This window comes from Helianthus annuus, chromosome 5 (genome assembly GCF_002127325.2).
Source record: "Helianthus annuus cultivar XRQ/B chromosome 5, HanXRQr2.0-SUNRISE, whole genome shotgun sequence".
In the NCBI taxonomy this organism is placed as follows: domain Eukaryota; kingdom Viridiplantae; phylum Streptophyta; class Magnoliopsida; order Asterales; family Asteraceae; genus Helianthus; species Helianthus annuus.
In genome coordinates, this window is record NC_035437.2 from 61,707,700 (window position 1) to 61,730,161 (window position 22,462).

General features: G+C 35.2%; 1 protein-coding gene across 1 annotated transcript; it reads left to right on the forward strand.

Moving 5' to 3' along the window:
* Positions 1 to 9,679: 9,679 nt before the first annotated feature.
* On the forward strand, positions 9,680 to 10,489 carry LOC110943229. The gene is made up of 3 exons (XM_022184980.1): positions 9,680 to 9,863; positions 9,951 to 9,961; positions 10,082 to 10,489. The coding sequence occupies exons 1-3, from the start codon at positions 9,680 to 9,682 to the stop codon at positions 10,487 to 10,489; spliced, it is 603 nt and encodes a 200-aa protein (XP_022040672.1).
* The last annotated feature ends 11,973 nt before the right edge of the window (positions 10,490 to 22,462 follow it).

Consider the following 22,462-nt stretch of genomic DNA (forward strand, 5'->3'; position numbering starts at 1 on the left):
ATTGTGTGCTTGTTAAAGAAACACTAAATTTCTTGAAGCTAGATTTGAAGATAAACAAAGAGTGGTAAACCAATATATTGATGATGTTGCTAAGCTTAAACAAGAATTGGCAGACAAAGAAAAGTTGGTCAATAAATTGCAAAGCTATCATTCATCTTCATATATTCTGGAACGAATTTTCAACATCACACCCGATGAGAAAGTGTCTGAAAAGAACAAAAAGGGAATAGGGTCTGAATACCATCAAGTTCCACCACCGTTGGAGAATAATTATACATTCTATGATGGCGAAAAGGTGGAAAAAGTAATCAACATGGTTGATCAGCTACCCGACAACATCGATGTGACTTACACCAAATCTGATGATATCAGTGATTCAGAGGTGGTAGGTAAGGTTGTTGAAAGCGTTTTTCAAGAAAAGTCGGGTGATACAGGTAAAACTGAATCACAGGATGAAGATGAGGGAAACTTTCATGATGGATATCTGAAAAACACAAAATCCAAGAAAAATTTGAATGATGATTCAAAGGGATTGGTTTATACCATGATTGGATCAGACAAATTATTCTTAGATGTTGTATTCCCGATTCAGAATGTGATTTTAGATAAAGTTGATCAAGTTTTCAAAATGGTTGAGATTGAAAAATCTGAAATTTCAAAATTTGCTGGTAAAGGTCACAAAACTTTTTATAACAAACCGGGTGTCAAAAAGAAGAACATGAAGGCTGGGTTGGGTTATAAAAAGAAACAAAATTGGAAGAAAAATGTGATGCCAAATTATCAAGTAAAAATGAGTTTTGTTCAAGGAGATAGTTTAGCAAAAGAAAAAGAACTCAAAATGAGACAGTCTAATGCTGAATTTGAAGCACAAAAGAGAAAGCAACAACCACAGGTCAAAGATGTGTCCATGAGAACATGTTTCAAATGTGATCAAAAAGGACATCTTGCACACAAGTGTCCAAATCTAAAACCTGTGGATGTTGATCAAATGAAGATTGATGCTGAGAAACAAAAATCTGAGAATGTGAGACAAAGGTTAACCAGATTTGATTCAAAACAAACTTGGAGGTACAACACAAACAAGTTTGCTTCGAATCAAAATTGGAAATCAAACCAGAACAGGTTCTATTCAAGACAAATCTGGAATTCTCACACACCCAGGTTCAGAACAACACAAAGTTGGAAAACATCAGTTGATATGACAAAACCCCAAGAGGTTTGGAAAGCAAAAGTTGTTGTTCAAAATCAAAGTGTTCAAAAAGGTTCACATTTTTACAAACGTGGAACACCAAATGGTCAAGCATGGAATATTAAGAAACGTGTTGATTTGATAAAAGATGAGAAAGTTGGAATGAAAACTGAGAAACAAAAACAAATTTGGAAACCAAAAACTGAAACAATAAGTTCGACTTCTGAGGTGAAAACGTCTGAGGATTCAATTTCAGTTGCCTATGATGCAAATTTTCCACCACTCAAGGCTGAAAACTTCAAAATTCAAATTGCTAGAGTCAAGGTTACACCCAAGGCTGATGAGGCTTGGGTGGACACAATGTTTGATTAAACGATTTGAATTGCCGGAGCTTCCTTTATCGCGAAGCATGAATCGGCATCTTTATTGATTGAAATTTTGTTTGTGTCAAATTGTTTGTGTATTTGATAAAGCTTGAATGTGCAGGTACTCAATGGTGCAGAAGATTATCAGAATGCAAACAAGAGTAGCCTGGCACTAGAGTAGGAAGAAGATGAACCCTGGTTTAGTCAGACAGGGAGTTTGTGTGTTGTTTTGTGAAAATTTGAACAATATGTGATGTTTGTTGTTTGTTTGTTTGGTTGATGTTTGTGATGGTTGTGGTTAATTTTGTTAGAATAAGTGCTGATGGACTATGCCGAAACCTTCACGGCTGAACAAGCATGATTACTGTCACAGATTGAAGCATAGTTTTCTAACGGGCAAAATCAATGGGTTGTAAATCATGGGGGTACGTTATATTTTCTGCAAAACAGAGCATGAGATGCAGAAAATGGATGGCGAGACAAAGCTATCAGTATCGGTTTGTCAAATTTCTTTAATGATTTTGCATTTTAGGGGGAGAAGGAGTTGTCAGAAAATACAAAAACATTAGAAAATTTGAAAAAGTCAAAAACATGATAAAATTCAAAAATTTGAGTTTTGTGTAAAAAGAGGAAATGATAGTACATCAGTAGACAGTTACAGTATGCTAAAGAATTGTAATGATTAAATAGCGTTAAACAGTCTCACTGATGATTTGCCGATAGGTTTTTGTACATTTAGTAAACTTTTTCGGGATATAAACCTAAATTCAAACACTTGCTTATTTCGTGGGGAACACTACTTGGATATATAGGTAACCCCTGAAATCTCGTTTGAAAGGTCTCGTATTCTGATATACTAGGTTTTTATACTCTATGATGTCTGGGGTATTATTCCGGGACTTCTGCTGAATGGAAGTTCTGACCTAGTCCTTGGATAATAATTTCACCGAATGCTTGAAACACAGCATAAACCCTCAGCTTGCAGATGAAACAATAAAATTGATAGTCGCTGCTGTTGTAATGCTAAAAGATCCTCTAAAGGGGACATACCAGAAAGTCGAAACTGATATCTCCCTGCGCATACGGAAGTATCGACCTGAGATCCCTCAGTCCTCGCATACCTAATTTATGTACAGATATCATTGAAGTATTAATCACCTGTAAGACTGAATATTGAGATTCTGGATACGGGAGTATATTCAAGAGGTGGGACACATGAATGAGTTTAAGTCTTAAAACATCTAATTCGTATCCTGAATCAGTTGAAATTTGTATGAAAATTTAAGTGGATCAGTATATCGACAATCTAAGTGAATTGTTTAATTCTTAAAGTGAAATTAAGCTCAACGGTACTTGTGACTTGTCAAAAACTGATATGATCCTCTGACGCATACTCAAACAAAAATATTATTTGTAAATATGTTTGTACATATATCTTTACTGCTTTATATTTTCAGAAAATACAAAAAGATTTTGATTTCTGCTTTATTTTCGATAAACCGTTGTCTGAGTTGCTGAGTTTCAAAATCTAAGTATGCTGATTGTGTTTCTGAAAATAAAACAAGTTCATTAATTTGAAACTTGAAATTTTTAGAAAAACTTCAAAAACAGTTTGTGAAATATCATCAAGGTCATTAATTTGAACTTGAATGATAATTTGTGGGGGAGTTGGATTCTTTAACAATGTCAAAATAAGAAATATTGTTAATAGGGGGAGTGTTTTAGAAAGTTGTGTAGTGGCAGATTACGGTTACTGATTGATGATTTTAAAATGATGTTACTTATTATTTGTATGAGTGATTACAGGAAAAATCCAAACTACGATTCCGAAAGCCGAGTCTTAGGGGGAGTCTGAAGACGAGCTCAATGAAAACGTAAGCATACAAAGAGTCAGGTATCGTTCCTGGAAGAGCTTGTATCTGGAAAGCTAGGTGTCGATCCTAAAAGCACGGAAGCTTGACGAGAGGGGGAGCCAGCTGACAAGATTGAAAGGTGCTTACATTGTTACAATCTGAGTAGGATGGCAAGATGATCAAGACTGAAGAGGTGGCATAACAGAGAATGGTCACTGAAGACTTCGTCAATATCCGAGGGGGGGTCTGTTGGTGCACTACGTCTATTGACTTCGTCTTGTATCATGTATTAGATTAGGCTAGGATAGAATATTGTGTGCACAAGGTTCGAGAAACGAGAAATGGTGATTTAGCATTGAGGTCCGCTTATATGGACATTGTCCATATTTGCGAACCACACCAACACCACAGGTCCGCTCTTATGTGCATAACCACATAAGCGAGTCACTATTAGTCATTCAGGTTCGCTCGAAGGGCATGTACGCATAAGCGAACCTGGAACTCTATATATAGTGCATGTGTTAGTTCATTTGGTACGGTTCTGAATCTGTAACGAAGTGCTGCCAAATTGCTTCCAGGTTGTAAACTTTGTCAAAATCAATAAAGTGAAGCATTATATTTAGGGTCAACGACGATCCAACAAAAGGCCTTAACTTAGAGCATCTTAGATCAGATTTTGTGAGGATTGCAAGAAACTGTGGTGGGTATTTATAGGAATGGACCACCATTTGTATCGTTCCTCGCGAATTGTGCCTTAATCTGGACCGTACAAGTGGGCAAATGGTTTTGTAATACTAGGGGTATTCAAAAACCATCAAAATTAGCCCATATATTCATCAGAAACCATGTGCAAGTGTGAGGAACAGCTGGATCAAGCTGTTAACAACATTCTGCTGAACTGGGCCTCTCACGCGGGCCGCGTAGCCTAAGGGCTATGCTTACGCGGGCCGCCTGGCCATCTATTACAGAATTGCAGTTTTGGTCCCTGAACTTCAGAATCATGTGTTTTGATGCATTTTTGGCACGTTTAAGCCCCGTTAACCTCATTTCAAGGCTCTAAAATGAAGTTAAAGTATAGGGAACTCAAAACATGCTCAAAAATATCTCGGATGTCGGTTCGTTTGGTCGTACGATCGCGTTATTTGCTTAATTACGACGGAAGTCGTAACGAACGCAAAAACGATCCAAATTAAGCGACAAATGAAATTTTATCATGCCAAACACTAAAATAAAATATTTTAATGCATACATAAATTTTTGGATGTCCGGATATATTCAGAACGTAAGATATGCGCGAAAATGCAAACTTATGCACTTTTTTACGCTTTTAGTCCCTGAATGACCAAAAAGTTTATTTTAGCATACCGAACCCCTCAAAGCCTATTTCTAAGCTATGTAAAGGATATTTAGGGTATTTTTAACTTATGATCAAGTTCCAGAATTCGTTACTATACAAATCGGTATAGTTTCACAGTTTGACACAAATAGTCCCTACGATCGAACAAACTTGATTTCAACACACCAAACCATCCAAAACTTGTTTCTAAGTTATGTGAAGGTTATTTAAGGTATGTTAAGCCTATTTCACTATTCCGGAGTGTTTGTAGCATTAAACTGGTTATATTTACGCATCAGTGCGCGTATAACCTTCCAGAAAGCGATTTAAAGCTTGAAATCGAACAAGAATTGATATGTGCAAACGATACACATATTTATACAAATCCAAGTATGAAATACAATATTTCATTGGTTTGGCATTTGTTTGATGGTTGAAGTGGCACAGGTGTCACAGTCTCCCCTACTTTAGGAAATTTCATCCCGAAATTTAATTTTAGGGGAAACTTGTGAGGACAACTGTGATGTTTTCGCTTTCGAACGAATCCTTCGAACCCTAAGTAGAACTCTAGGCCATGTTAGGATTCTTACCGAAATTGTCAACTATCAAAGTGAAGTCCTTGTAGTAACAAAACATGGGGTTTCGAACTACGGACAGAAGAACGTTTCTTATGAAAACTTATCATAGGAAACTTGTGTGTGCTTGAAAACAGAATTGGGGAGTGTAAGATAAAATGACATCGGTCAAAGTCCAGGACTTCTCCCGTATCATTATTCTTGTCACTATAGGTCTTAACACATGACAAAACTTGTTGTGGTTTCTGTGCACTGAATTCCATAATTATGCATGCATCAATTGAATAAACATGAAGCGACTTGACTAGATCACCAAAGGATCTTTTTAACTAGATCAACGAACGATCTTTTTGACTAGATCAACACATGATCTTCTTAACTAGACCGTCGTACGACCTCCTTAAATAGACCACTTAAGGGATCTTTTCAATTATATCATCACATGATATTCCTATCCAGATTTTCAAATTAATCTGTTTAACTAGACCACTCAAGGGGTCCAATATTTGAATAGTACTTTAAAACCCAAGGGACTTAACTACAACGTAAAAGTCCATTAAGGATTTAAGATAGTACCTTTAGATATCCTACTATGAATCCCTCATATGAGATATGGAAGATTCTACGAGGATTTGGATGGATTACATAAAAACACAAAACATATAAGAAAACACATAAGCACATAATCACATAATTAGTTAACTAGATCTTTAATTTGTTATCTTTGGTCACGAGTATTTAAAGCACATTAGGAATCCAATCCATGGATTTCATTTGGCACTTTAAACATAAGAATCTAACTATGAAGATAGGAAGATCTTAATAAGAATTCAGCTTTGTCCTTATTGAATCGTAAGATACGTATTAAGGCATACGAATAATTCAATTAAGGGCTCCGATTTGAATGATAATCATCCACAAAGATCTAACTGTGAAGATAAGAAGATCCTACATGGATTTTGGAATTTGTGTAACGAGAGGTGTTTTGACACCTTGCACTAGGCGTGCTTAAATCGATACACAAGGTAGAAAGTTCATGAGGTTGAGGTACTAGATATGCCAAGGTGACATATAAAGTAGAGTTTGAAGGTTGAGCAGCAACAGGATTTGTAACAGTTTTGCTTTGGATTGCAAAGCGGCACATGTTAATCAAATGTCTCCGTTGTCCATCGTGGGTACATTTGAAACAGGGTATCTGATTCGGATGATGACGGTTGCATTGATCCCACCAAAAAGCAGTTCCCTTGTACGGCTTCATCCATGAGGCGAGTCATGGCGATAGCTAAATCAACGGTCGTCTGAAGTACGACATCTAATTGTTTGGGCAATTGAAGCACCTAGTTCGGACATTGTTGTTGCGATAAAGAGTCACCATGAAAAAAATGGAAGACATGGGAGGAAACAAGGGAAATGAAAACAGAATGACAACGCATAGAAATTGCGATCATTTGTTTGTTACCTAAGGCAAACAAATGAAACGGTGACTATTCAAAGTAAATGGGTCAATACAATGTATCGCGAAGACATGCTCACCTATAAGTGGACACTCACCCCAAGAGTTCCCAGGTAAGAGTGACTGGTCCGATACTGCGGATTTATACGAACACTCTAGCCTTAGACAGAAGACCCAGGGTACAGGCACCCACCCTTCCAGTTTGCACGTGTTCACATTATTTAGACCAAACTTTGATGAGATTTTGAAAACTTTGAAGCTTCAAAACCATATAATAAATCATCCTAGAACAGATGATTGGTTTTCAAAGTGGAAACGAAATTTGTGTTCTTATAGTGGTGGTCACCTAAAGATAGGCGACGGTATTGTTTTAAAAATAAACACAAGATAACTTGTGTTAGGGTCCTAGGAAGGTTATAGTCTAGGTCAAAGCATTATTAATAACCTAATTCCCTATAACCATTGGCTCTGATACTAACTTTTCTGTCACACCCCGACCACGTAAAACAACAAGACGTGGCGGAAACGTCGGGGAGTGTTGTAACAGAATCATTGTTTCACAACCATGGAATAAATAATTTCGTTTTATTGAATTAATGAACTCATTGTTCTAATACAATCAAATAAGTACCACTATTATCATTCAAATTTTAAAGTCGCTAAGGCACGAGTCCATCCTATGTATAGCATGCATCAACAATCATCACATAACGACACCTGAAACATGTGTAAAAAATAGGTACGTCAGCATAAAAACGCCTGTGAGATACATAGGTTTTATTGATTTTAGGATTCATGACTTATAAGTTTAAAGAAAAATGTTTAAGGAAAGTAGTCATGATCCTTGAAAAAGGTTTTCTTTTATAAATCATACTAAAATGTATTAAGAAATCAGATGATATAAAATAATAATACATAGGAATTTAAATAATTAAGTAAAATGAGTTTGTATAAAATATATTGTTTGAAAAACAATATTTTGATAAAGGTTTATAGTATATATAAAAATATACTTTGGTTTTAAGAAAGTCGAATAAGTAATATATTAAAATATATTTTAGTTCCAAAATCGTTAACCCAAGTGTACTAAATAACGCCACGGTATGTAATGTGATGAAAACACTTATATATAAGAAGTACCAGCAGCGTATCTACCATGTTTTCATCACATTACACCAGTCCCGTTATCTAAACACTAACAAAAACCCAATTGTTAAACAGATAGTATATTAAATATAATTTAGTTGTTAAAAATAGTAATTTTCAGTAGTATATCAAAAGTATACTTTAGATTTATAAATAACATATTTAAACTATGCTTTGGTTATGAAAATAACATATTAAACTATGCTTTGGTTTTGAAAATAACATATCAAACTATGTTTTAATGAATAACAAAATATATGTTGGTTTTGTACAATATCACATAAGAGAGCATATCAAACTATACTTTTGGGAGTATAACTAAATATACAAAAATAATGTGATTTAAGAATTCATTCAGACCTAGTGCATCAAATTACACTTTTGAGACTATAGGGATACCACAAAGGCAATCCCTATTTGGATGGAGAAACAAATTGGTTTCAGACATTCCATGACAACAGGAATGGGGTGTCAAATCCTATAGCGCTATATCATACTACCAACCGGCCTGGTGAACCAAATAAGTACTATTCCAAACATTAATTTTATAATCTTTAAGAATATTTTAGAGTTTAAACCATAAATAATCATTCAGTTTGTATAAAGATAAGTACTAGTATGTATAATCAATTATACTTTTCAAAACAAGAACATAACAATAGGTACACATGTTTCACCCCAAAACACTTGAAAACAGTAAAAGAGGGGACTATGTACTCACTTGAGGGTGCTTAGAAGTCTTGGACAACTACCAAGCAAGCTAGAGGGTGAACGGAATCAAACGGCTCCTTAATATAGGTAACTACATAAATAAACCGGACCTAAAACGGAAGATTGGATAGGATGAGGTCTCGTAAACCAAATGAGTGTGGGAACTCATATGATATGGTTTAAGAAGGCCTACATACTAAAAGGAAGCCTAACCTAAGTGCTTACGACCCATTATGACCCGTTTAGGTAGCTTGCGCTACTTTAACGCGTCATTCGCATAAAACGCGTTCGGATCGCCTAACTAGTCCTATGACAAGTATTATATGCCTAAACATGTTTAATTATGTTGCATAATCAGTTAAGTGACAAAAGTTTGGGTTACGTATGCTTAAATATCAATTATGCATAAAAAGGGTATTTTGGTAATTTACCTAAGGCATATAAACTACCTATCATACAACTACTTAAACGAAGTGACCATAAGGTATAACCTCGGAAGGTTATTCCCTATACAGCTATGGTCACTAAACATGTTTGGTCGGATCTTATTGATCGACCAAACGGGTCTAGTTCGAAAGTCTAAGCGGTTGTTTAGACCGCTTGACTTACGACTCCATATAAGCACTAAACCTAAAATGACGAGCTAACCATGTTAAAACGGATCAAGTTCCGGAATGTTCGTTACAATACAAATCGGTATAGTTTCGCAGTTTGACATAAATAGTCCCTACGATCGAACAAACTTGATTTCAACACACCAAAACATCCAAAACTTATTTCTAAGTTATGTGAAGGTTATTTAAGGTATGTTAAGCCTATTTCACTATTCCGGAGTGTTTGTTGCATTAAACTGGTTATATTTACGCATCAGTGCACGTATAACCTTCCAGAAAGCGATTTAAAGCTTGAAATCGAACAAGAATTGATATGTGAAAATGATACACATATTTATACAAATCCAAGTATGAAATACAATATTTCATTGGTTTGGCATTTGTTTGATGGTTGAAGTGACACAGGTATCACATTGTAAATAATAGAAACGACGAAAATGCCGCCAAAAGCAAAACCGGATACTGGACTACCTGCCACCCCGGAGGAGTTGGCACGACTCATAACCCAACACGTTAATACTGCCTTGGAACAGCGCGATGCTAACCAAAATGATGGCCAGAAACATGAATGCGGTACTCCTGGGCAGGATCTTGGTGGGACACAGATTGGAAACCCTTCAAGTAAAATAATGATCAGAAAGTTTTAGTTGTTCATTTGTCATGATCTCATTGGAACGTATTCCTGATTTCAAATAACTATATGAACAGTACACCAGAGCGTACACAAAACAATCTAGGGTTGTAGCACAAGATCATTTACTGGTGTCCTATGCAATGAGGTGACCTCGATATGCTTGATATTAGGCTGTTAGAATGAGTCAGTTATTCGAGTGTTTCAGCGGTCTGAACCTGAAATTGGAAATTCGAAGAAGCGCAAACCCGAGAGCTCCAAGAAGACTCCTGAAGTTGGAAGTAGGAAGAAACGCAAATTGGAGAAAGCAAGTGCAGCTAACCCTCAAGAGTCAGAAAAGGGTAAGGACGGCGATGGACAAGAGAAGTGCGCCAGATGTAGCCGAACCGGACATGTGACTTCCCAGTGTTACGCTAAGAGTACATTGGATGGAGCTGTGCTTGAAGGATGCTTTACGTGCGGTGGACAAGGACACTACAAAAGGGAATGCCCGAAATCGAAAGGACAGGACGTTAAGATTAATTTCGTTGGGACAAGTGTCAGGAAGGCAAGTGAGAGCCCTGCTATTGTTACCAGTATGTTTCAAATCACAAGCCATTGTTGTGTTCACCTGTAAGTAATACTAAAGCTGACTGAGTTTCGTTCGAGAAACTATGAACCATTGTTGTGTTCACCTGTAAGTAAGCCAAGTATAAAGTGTCCGGGAGAACTAATAGTTGGTAAATTGATAGAAACTGGCGAGGTCGTTCGTAATTATAGTATTTAGTTAGGCGATTGTAGTTTTAGAGATTGGATTCTTATTGGTGGAGTTGAGAAACTTTGACGAAAATGCAAGAATGAATTCACCTTCCAAGGAAGAAATGGGGACTATCGCTCGAAGAAGCTAGTTGGAATCTTTCGTCCTGATGACAATGGAAAGGCGGAAGCTGTTCGCGAGAATTGATAGAGTCGAGTGTTGAGTATTGATAGTCGGGAGTGGTCAGTATTGTGAGGATGCTGAGTTGTTGAGAAAGGACTATCCAGGGTTTGCAGTGAACGTGATGGATGCGAAAACCGAATGTAGGAACGTCGGAGAGATTTCTATTAAACGCAACTATCCAGAAGTCTTTCTAAAAAGACTTACCTGGATCTTCCCTGCGAGATGGATCGAACCTCGAATCGATCTGACTCACGGTGCTGCGCCCAATTGCACAATCTTCTTACAGATTAAGCTCCGCCTGAAGTGATAGAAATGAGAGATAGTTTTAAGAGCTTTTGGACAAGGAATTCATTCGATCAAGTTTATCGCCATGAGATGCATCTGCCTTGGTGGAACCTTGATTTGAATCTCCTTGATGTAGAGTTACGAATGTTGGACCCTGGAAAAGGTGGAAAGTATTGAGATGAGTGTATAGGAATCGAGAACGTGTGTAATATAGATCTACAAGGATTCTTCAGAAGAATCCAAGTTTCTCGCAAAAACTATGAGACTATATTCAATAGATTCGTTTGGTTTACTCTTCTTTGTGCGAAAACAAAACCTGTAAAGTAAAAATTTCGGGGACGAAATTTCCTAAACAGGGGGAGACTGTGACACCCGGCTTTTCAGGCCGTATCGTACAATTGTAGCACGTACTGTGAATAGGTATCAGGACTATATTTGTTTGGTTATGGTGTTTATACGTGAAATTTAATGTGTTGGTAAAATTAAATTTTGGTAAAAATTATGTTGGCAGCGGTAAGATAAACGCTTATCGCTTAACGATTAAAATGCGAAACGAACATGGTGACCAACGGACAGTGTTAAAATCCTAAATATAGTCTGTTATGATTAGAATAATTATTTTAATCATATCCGTGAGGAAAAATAAATTAAAACGCTAAGAAACTCTATTTTTCGAATTTAAGCACGTACCGCGCGATGCAGCGCGTATACCGGCAAGATATTGTCAACACAGCCCGTCAAGGCAACTGAAAATCATTTTAGCAATAATTTGATAAATTTATTCTTGTAGAATGACAAAAATAAATAAAAACGCTTAAATTCCTATTTTTGCGATTTAAAGCGCGTACCGCGCAGCACAGCGCGCATACTGCCAAATACCGATAACGTCGCCAGTCCAAGCAAAAGAAAATATTGTTCAGTAATATTTTGGTGAGTTTATTTTTATAGAGCGCTAAAAATAATTTAAAACACACTAAAACGGGTTTAAAACGCTGGATAAAACACCCGGTATCCAGTAAAATACCTGTTTAAACTATTAAACTTCATATGTATATGTATATATATATAAGAAAATTGTGTGTGGCTAGGAGAGAGAGAGGGAGTTGGCGGCCAAGGGAGGTGCCACCTCTTCTTGGAATTGTGAAATTGTGCCAAGTGGCCCTTGTGTCATACAACCTAATCATTATAATTCTTTAAACGCTTCACTTCAAGAATTGAGAAGATCAAAATCACTCTCTCTTTTCCCTCTTGATACCTCACGGCCGAAACCATCACACACACACACATTCAAAAATTTCAAACCTTTCTATGATGATCAAAGGCTTTTCAAGATGATTTCAAGCTAAAAAGGGGTGTTTTGGAAGTGATTTCAAGCAAGAACAACCTCCATCTCATCATCTATTCTCAAAAATCCATCTAAAATCTTGAAGGTATAAAATTTATTTCATAAATCTTGTTTTAATTCTTGATGATCTAAAATAATGATGGAAGTTTCTCTTGTTCTTCAGTTTAAACACTAACTTAGAAAAAATAACAAATGGGTTTTCAAAGAGATTAAAAATGGATGTAGTACATATGTATGTGTGGCCGTAGCTTGTATGTATCTGGGTATTTAGTTGTGTTTTCATTTTAGTTGATTCTTGATTGATGAGATTCTTGAAAGTTTACTACATACATGTGTTGTAAAAGAGTCATAAAAGAAAGTTCTTAAAAAGGTTCCATGATTTGAAGTAGATGTGTTAAAAAGTGAAGTTTTGGAACTTTATGCATGTGTGTATATGTGTGTATGTCATGTATCTATATATATATATATATATATATATATATATATATATATATGTAAGTGCATACACTAAATTTTGTCATATGTAAATAAATAAGGGAATGTTGCATTTATGTGAAATGATCTAATGATGATGAGATGAACATGTTGTGATTTATAAGAACATGAAGTAAATGTATCCTTAGATGCATTTAAAGGTTTGTAAGATGATGATGTTATGATATGGGTATAATAGATGCATTTACTTAGACATGCATGATGATATATGTTTATAAAAAGATGATTTGAGTATGGTTTATTAAAAATTAATTATGACCAGATTATAAACCTTAAAATAAAGTTATTTTGAAGTAATTAGTGATATATAACTTTGTCATAATGTTTGCTAGCTTAGCATGTGGTACTTGGTGCATTAAAAGTTGTAAAATACGTGAAATCGCATGATTTATGTGACTTACACAAAAACTGCACCAATCTGAATATAATCACTATTTTAATCAGTAAATAACATGTATTGTGTTAAAATATCAAGTCATTTCGAGTTAGGATGATTATAGTAACGTTTAATGCAAAACTATGCATTAAAACGGTCAAAAATCGGCTTTTCAAGTGATTTTTATAAAACTGATTTAGATCAGAAAATAAACTGATATTTTTAGTTTAAAAACAATTATTTTAACTAATTTTAAGTTTACTTGGTGTTCAGTTGGTCATACGTGACTTCCGACGCCTGAAAACGTTACCGAATCACTAAAATACGCATTTTTCGATGAACATTAATATGGGTGAATTTTGAGTGAATCTTTTGTGATAAAATGTGTTAAGTGATTTAGACATGTAAATATGATAATATGTTAAGTGTTAATCTAATAATGGGAAATTTAGACTATGTATGTATGCATGTACGTTTTGTGCGGTAGAAACGGTAAAACTGCGTTAAATGTGTAATTTGTTTGTCGAGCATGAAATTTGGTACTTATGAGATGTTTTAGACATAATTGCTTTAAAAATGATAAAATAGATGAGTTAGAAATATTTTGCGTGATCGGTATTAAATTCTATGAACGTTTATGTGTATACGAAACTGCGCGCAAATCGTAATATATTACGTATCAACGAGAGAGTTAACGGATTTACACAATAATGGTCACCAATAAAATCGTTCAAATCGCAAATTCATTATATATATATATATATATGTGGACTCATATATGTATTAACATGCCAACATTAACAAAAATGACAACTTTTCGAGAAAATCTCAAGTTATGTGATAATTCTAAGAAACGGAGAAACTTAGGATTTTTGTGTTAAATATGTATATTGATTTAGAATTGTTCCTATATTAGGACGGATATAAAAATCAATTTTTGGGATTTGCGATATTAAAATACGCACCCAAAGGTGAGTGTCACTAAACCCCTCTTTTTACTGTTTTATATATTTTGGGGGTGGAACATGTTGTTAAAAGGGTTTAATAATGTTTTCAAAATAAAACACACCTTTTAATATAAAATATATATATATTTTCGCTGAAAATATATGAATTTGATAAGTTATACGTTTCGAAGTAAATCGATTTTGAAGAATGAATATTATAAGTGCGGCATTTCTTAAGAGAAACGAGACCGTACGAAATGGGAATGAATTCCGGACCGAGTCTCAACATTTGAGTGACAGGGGAATTCGTAAGTCGTAGTATATTAAATTGGCATATTAGTAGGATATATATATATATATATATATATATATATATATATATATATATATATATATATATATATATATATATATATATATATATATATATATATATATATATATTATGCATGAGGCAGACATCATATTGTTCTTCGAGAAAGAACCCTGCGCCCATGATGTCGTTTAATCAGTTAAGTATGGTACGCGAGGAATCGTTGGTAGATCTATCGGGTTGACAACCCCGTCGTGATCGGTCACCCCGTGTCAATGTCAAACAACGAATTAAGATTCTGTTTATTGTCTACCATTGATTATCCCTGCATGGTTAATATATAGTTTGTATCGTCTAGTTAACATACGAGTCTGAAAGTTGACGCAATAATTTAATATACAAAACCTCGGCAGTACTACTATTGTCGGAGTAATGAACCGATGGAAGGCCCATGGATTTTATTAAGGAAGTAAAATGGACTTTCTAAAATTACATAGAGTTTCAAATAAACACCTAATCAGAAAGTTTTCCTTTGAATAAAATTTGTTAGTAAACGAATAAGTGAACTCACCTTCCTTTGTGTTGACATTTGATTTTAACGTGTTCTACAGGTACATGAAATCGGCTTCGGGAAATCATGGCATATCTTGTGTTTAAATGATGCATGTCGTTTGTTTGAAAATGTTAGACAACTTTTAAACTTTATGGGACTTTTGTAATAAGATCCGCGAGGATCAAAGACATCTTAACTATGTAATTGTGTCGTGACTTAAAACGTAACGTTTAATAACTTATGTTTAAAATAAACCAATAAGTCCAACAATAAAATACATCGCTCGACAAGATATAAATGGGCACCAACTTCCGTCTCCACTACGTTTAAATATTCCGCTGCGACGTTTTTGGGGCGTGACACTGTCACACCCCGATATTTCCACATATTACCAGTGGGCCCGGTGGGGAGTATCGTGACGTAGTTGATATCATCATAGTCAATTAACACAATATTATAGCACAGCGGAAGGCTTGGTAGATAATTGCTATTACAAACCATAATGTCCGAGTGTTCGAAATAAAAGAATATACAGACTGGTTGTAATAGAGATCCACAGGCGGATCATAAAAAACAAAATACAAGAAACTGAAATAACAGACTTCTGGCATCTAAGGATTTACAAGATCCTCTTATTTGACACCAAGTAGCTCCAGCCTAATTTCGAGAGGTACCTGTCACTTAGTCTTTGGAAAATACGTCAGTTTTCACTGGTAAATACAATTAACTGACTCATTTGAAAAGAGTTTATGAAAATTGATTTAGGCGCACAAGGCACAAAACCATTTTTAACTTGAGACAATTTTTAATAAAATCTTGTATATAGTTTCACATGTTTGTCATACATATGGGGCCGGTTTGGAAGTCGGTCATGACTAACCGACTCACCACTTATAAAACCCACAAAGGAGTTATCCCCAACATGTGGGGTATTTAGCATTTGCATCTGTCAGGTGTATGCCTACACCCCGTGCATAGGTCGTGGCCATTTTCAAATGAAATGAGCTGAGGATATCCAGGACACGGTCGTACTAACCCCCAATGTTTATGTTATCAAACAAAATAGGTTAAAATGGGTTATGCAAATTTATTAATCACAATCCGATTAAATGATTTCATACCCGACCAAGGGGTACTATTATAATACCGTATCCCAAGCCCGTATAAGGGAAAAAAAGTTAAAAGTATTTACCTGAGCTAGATGTGTAAGGATGTAACTCAGCCGTATGTTTCCTAAAGCCTTATGTAAATACCTTCTACCGAAGCTACTCAATCTATATGGAAGGTTTTTTAACCTATTAGGATACTAACGGGTCTTTATTTAAGTCAACGACTTAGACTGGTTAGTTTGAAAGATACTTTACGGTTCGAAACGCTAGATTAAGCGGGGACCGGAATAGAATGTGATTTAGACCCGACAAGTTTGGATACTTGTATAATAAGGGTAAACTAAGCACATTCTGGATTTTGAAGATTTAATGATAAGGTTAAACCCATTTCTGCTAATTTATGTAAACTAGTTACATAAACCGAATCGAATGCATAATTGCATAACGGGTAACCAAATGAATTATATATAGGTCTCATATGTTATTATGCTTAAAATATGTTAATACATCAGTAGAATGTTAACATATATGCCCAAAAAGTATTTAAAACCAATTTAAGTCCCGTAGGGGCATTTTGGTCATTTTAATATTTATAAAAGAGGTTTTATAGTAAACTGATATTCTGGTCCAAAGTATTCAGTAAAAATATTTATTTTATGTTGTTATAACAGTAAGATATCTTACATATGTGAGATTTACCATTTATGGCCGAACTATGTCCCGAAAGGGTATTTTGGTCATTTCACATATGTTTTTAAGGACATAATTAGAAGTCTGAGTTCATGATTTATACCTACTGTAATAATATTAAAATTTATATATAAATTCAGTAGGTAACAAGTCTTAGGTGTTAAATATGGTTTTAAACCATACTATGCACCTAATTAGCGTAAAAGTCTATAATTGACGATATTTAAAATGTTTATGTGATTCTGAGATTTTGAATAGCCTTGAATGTTTAAAATATTTTATTTTTCATATCAAATCAGTAAGAAAAGGTTTGGCATGCTAATCACATGTAAATCACATTTTATTAGTCAAAAGGGTATTATCGTTAATTAAAGAATTTATACAAGAACTCTATGTTATGGTCAGTATCAAATCTGACCCAACATTCCAAAAATTCCTAAAAATGATATCTTAACAGTAGGTAATGAGTTTTGAGTCAAAATCTATGTTTAAACATGCATTATGCAAAATAGCGTAATTTAATTAATAAAACCTTTAATTTTACGATATCATGCATAACATCGTTTTGAGACCAGAGAATCATGTCAAACTAATTTAGACATGCATATATATATCAGTACTTAACCTATTAGCATGCTCACATATGCAAAAATCTCATTTTTAGATAAAACGGCATAATGGGCATTTATAAGCATAATAGCGGAAACTGACAAATAATTCAGAATAAAAATGACCAGGTAATATAAACTCGAAGGGTTATACAACAACATAATATGGTCCTAAGGGAAGCTTAAAACATAGAAGAATTAAGCCCAATCGGGTCCGAACTGAAAGTCAAAGCAAAAGTCAAGCTTTTGCGACTTTCGGTTGCGAACCGACCCTAAACTCAGAATTGTCGGGTTGAACATGCTTAGACATGTTCTAATAATAATTACCAAGTTATTAGAGTGATAAAATACAATTTATAACCTCTGCATTATTAGTTTTGATTATTATTTACAATTCTGACTAGTTTGACTTTTTAATTAAATAGTTTGACCCGACAATTAACGAAGCAAACGAGATAAATAGGAGGTGCCCTTTTAAGGGATTAACACCTACCAAATTATGGTCACATAGCCATATTCGCCTCGAACAATGGCTGGACCAATTGAGTTTAAACCGAGAGTCAAAGCTATTTTACGTAACTTTGACTTTTCAGTTTTTAATTAAGAAAAATGAACTAAAGAGGGGACTAAGACACCTACAAAGTGTCCTAGCAATATTTTCTACTAACATGAGCTTCCTTTTTTATCATGAACCTCCAGAATGCTCAAGAAATGCTTGAACTAGAGAGATGAGAGTGAAATGTTTGAATGTGCAAGTGAAATGGCTGCACAATTGAACCTATTTCTAGTGAATGGAGATTTCCCAAGATCATCACAGGTGTTTAGGGGTGTTGTATGATGGCTCCAGGTGTCCAAGGTGGTTTTAAAAACCATTAACAAGGCCATAGATTCGAATTGTTTTGGTTTGGAGCACAAGGAAGGAGATAACCATCACCTGGCGTCACCATGCTGTCGACAGGAGGCCGTCGCGTCGTGCGACGGCATATAGGGTAAGGTGTCGCGCAGCGCTACCCTATAGAAGATCAGCCAAACAAGTTTCAATCTTGACATGTTCAGTCCCTACACCTTCATAAGCTCAATATCTTCCGTTTTAGGCACTTCTTGTGACAAATGTGCTTGTGATATCATCTTACAAACTCCGAACAATACAATATTAATAAAACAGTGTGTTTTGATCCCAATGTTTGTCATTTATGTTTGATTTTATGCACATGTTGATTTTTGATCGATTTTGAACTCTATATCGCTTTCTGGAGAGTTATACGCAAACTGATACGCAAACACGATCAGTTTAACGCGACAAACACTTCGGAACAGCAAAATAAACATAACATACCTTAAATAACCATTACATAACTTAGAAATAAGTTTTAAAGGCTTTGGTATGGCAAAAACAAGTTTATTCGCTCTCAGGGACTATTTGCGTCAATTTGCGAAAGTCTGCCGTTTCGTAAGGCAACGTACAGTCCGGAACTTGATCATAAGTTAAACATACCATAAATAACCTAAACATGGCTTAGAAATAAGCTTTGATAGGTTCGGTGTGCGAAAACATGCTAATATGATCTTACAGGGGCTAAAAGTGTCAAAAACGGCGTAAGTTTGCATTTTCGCGCATATCTTACGTTCTGGCCACATCTGGGCATCCAAAATTTTTGTACACACTAAAATATTTTTATTTTAGTGATCGGCATGGAAAAATTCCATTCGTCGCTTAATTTGGTTCGTTTTCGCATCCGTTTGAGTTTCGTCGTAATTTAGCGAACAACGCGACCGTATGACCAAACGAGCCGTCATCCGAGAGTGTTCCAAGCATATTTTGAGTCCTCTGAACCTTATTGACCTTGTAGAGCCTTGAAAATGGCTTAACGGGTGTCAAATGTGCCAAAAATGGACTCGATTGCATGCAGGGACCAAAGCTGTCATTTTTCAAACTTTTGCTGATCTGGGGACCTCAGGCGGGGCGCGTAAAGCTACCCCTGTACCTTACGCAGGCCATGTAAAGTCCACAGTGACCAGAAAGTTGATTTCAGCATTTTGTTTGATCTTTGAGGGCTGTTTATGCAATTTTTTGGAATGTTGAGCAAGTTTGTGTGATCACGAAGCCTACTAATCAGCTCCTAACACAAGGATGGCCATGATTTAATGCTTGTTGGCCACACAAAACTTGGCATGGTCTTGTAGCTTTGCTACAACTATAAATAGCCAAGCTCTCTTCCATTCTCCTTGCTCATTCCTCATTCTTCTCCTCTCATATCTGCTTTGGAGCTCTCTCAACTGAGTTTGGGACTTGTCTTCTTTGTAGAAAAGATAGCAAGGACTTGGGTGAGCATTCTTTAATTCTTTTATTTGCTTTCTAATGTAAATAGTCAAACAAGTGTTTGACTTTCAGTTTGACCAGCCTTTGGTCAACGCAAAGTTCGGTTGAACTTTGCAACGTGATTGTAATCACGTTGGTTATAATCCTTAGTGATTATACCCGCTGATTACCACGTTACCAGAAAGTTTTCCTTTGAATAAAATTTGTTAGTAAACGAATAAGTGAACTCACCTTCCTTTGTGTTGACATTTGATTTTAACGTGTTCTACAGGTACATGAAATCGGCTTCGGGAAATCATGGCATATCTTGTGTTTAAATGATGCATGTCGTTTGTTTGAAAATGTTAGACAACTTTTAAACTTTATGGGACTTTTATAATAAGATCCGCGAGGATCAAAGACATCTTAACTATGTAATTGTGTCGTGACTTAAAACGTAACGTTTAATAACTTATGTTTAAAATAAACCAATAAGTCCAACAATAAAATGCATCGCTCGACAAGATATAAATGGGCACCAACTTCTGTCTCCACTACGTTTAAATATTCCGCTGCTACGTTTTTGGGGCGTGACACTGTCACACCCCGATATTTCCACATATTACCGGTGGGCCCGGTGGGGAATACCGTGACGTAGTTGATATCATCATAGTCAATTAACACAATATTATAGCACAGCGGAAGGCTTGGTAGATAATTACTATTACAAACCATAATGTCCGAGTGCTCGAAATAAAAGAATATACAGACTGGTTGTAATAGAGATCCACAGGCGGATCATAAAAAACAAAATACAAGAAACTGAAATAACAGACTTCTGGCATCTAAGGATTTACAAGATCCTCTTATTTGACACCAAGTAGCTCCAGCCTAATTTCGAGAGGTACCTGTCACTTAGTCTTTGGAAAATACGTCAGTTTTCACTGGTAAATACAATTAACTGACTCATTTGAAAAGAGTTTATGAAAATTGATTTAGGCGCACAAGGCACAAAACCATTTTTAATTGGGACAATTTTTAATAAAATCTTGTATATAGTTTTACATGTTTGTCATACATATGGGGCCGGTTTGGAAGTCGGTCATGATTAACCGACTCACCACTTATAAAACCCACAAAGGAGTTATCCCCAACATGTGGGTTATTTAGCATTTGCATCTGTCAGGTGTATGCCTACACCCCGTGCATAGGTCGTGGCCATTTTCAAATGAAATGAGCCGAGGATATCCAGGACACGGTCGTACTAACCCCCAATGTTTATGTTATCAAACAAAATAGGTTAAAATGGGTTATGCAAATTTATTAATCACAATCCGATTAAATGATTTCATACCCGACCAAGGGGTATTATTATAATACCGTATCCTAAGCCCGTATAAGGGAAAATTAGTTAAAAGTATTTACCTGAGCTAGATGTGTAAGGATGTAACTCAATCGTATGTTTCCTAAAGCCTTATGTAAATACCTTCTACCGAAGCTACTCAATATATAAGGAAGGTTTATTAACCTATTAGGATACTAACGGGTCTTTATTTAAGTCAATGACTTAGACTGGTTAGTTTGAAAGATACTTTACGGTTCGAAACGCTAGATTAAGCGGGGACCGGAATAGAATGTGATTTAGACCCGACAAGTTTGGATACTTGTATAATATGGGTAAACTAAACACATTCTGGATTTTGAAGATTTAATGATAAGGTTAAACCCATTTCGGCTAATTTACGTAAACTAGTTACATAAACCGAATCGAACGCATAATTGCATAACGGGTAACCAAATGAATTATATACAGGTCTCATATGTTATTATGCTTAAAATATGTTAATACATCAGTAGAATGTTAACACATATGCCCAAAAAGTATTTAAAACCAATTTAAGTCCCGCAGGGGCATTTTGGTCATTTTAATATTTATAAAAGAGGTTTTATAGTAAACTGATATTCTGGTCCAAAGCATTCAGTAAAAATATTTATTTTATGTTGTTATAACAGTAAGATATCTTACATATGCGAGATATACCATTTATGGCCGAACTATGTCCCGAAAGGGTATTTTGGTCATTTCACATATGTTTTTAAGGACATAATTAGAAGTCCGAGTTCATGATTTATACCTACTGTAATAATATTAAAATTTATATATAAATTCAGTAGGTAACAAGTCTTAGTTGTTAAATATGGTTTTAAACTATACTATGCACCTAATTAGCGTAAAAGTTGATAATTGACGATATTTAAGATGTTTATGTGATTCTGAGATTTTGAACAGCCTTGAATGTTTAAAATATTTTATTTTTCATATCAAATCAGTAGGAAAAGGTTTGGCATGCTAATCACATGTAAATCACATTTTATTAGTCAAAAGGGTATTATCGTTAATTAAAGAATTTATACAAGAACTCTATGTTATGGTCAGTATCAAATCTGACCCAACATTCCAAAAATTCCTAAAAATGATATCTTAATAGTAGGTAATGAGTTTTGAGTCAAAATCTATGTTTAAACATGCATTATGCAAAATAGCGTAATTTAATTCAAAAAACCTTCAATTTTACGATATCATGCATAACATTGTTTTGAGACCAGAGAATCATGTCAAACTAATTTAGAAATGCATATGTATAAGTAC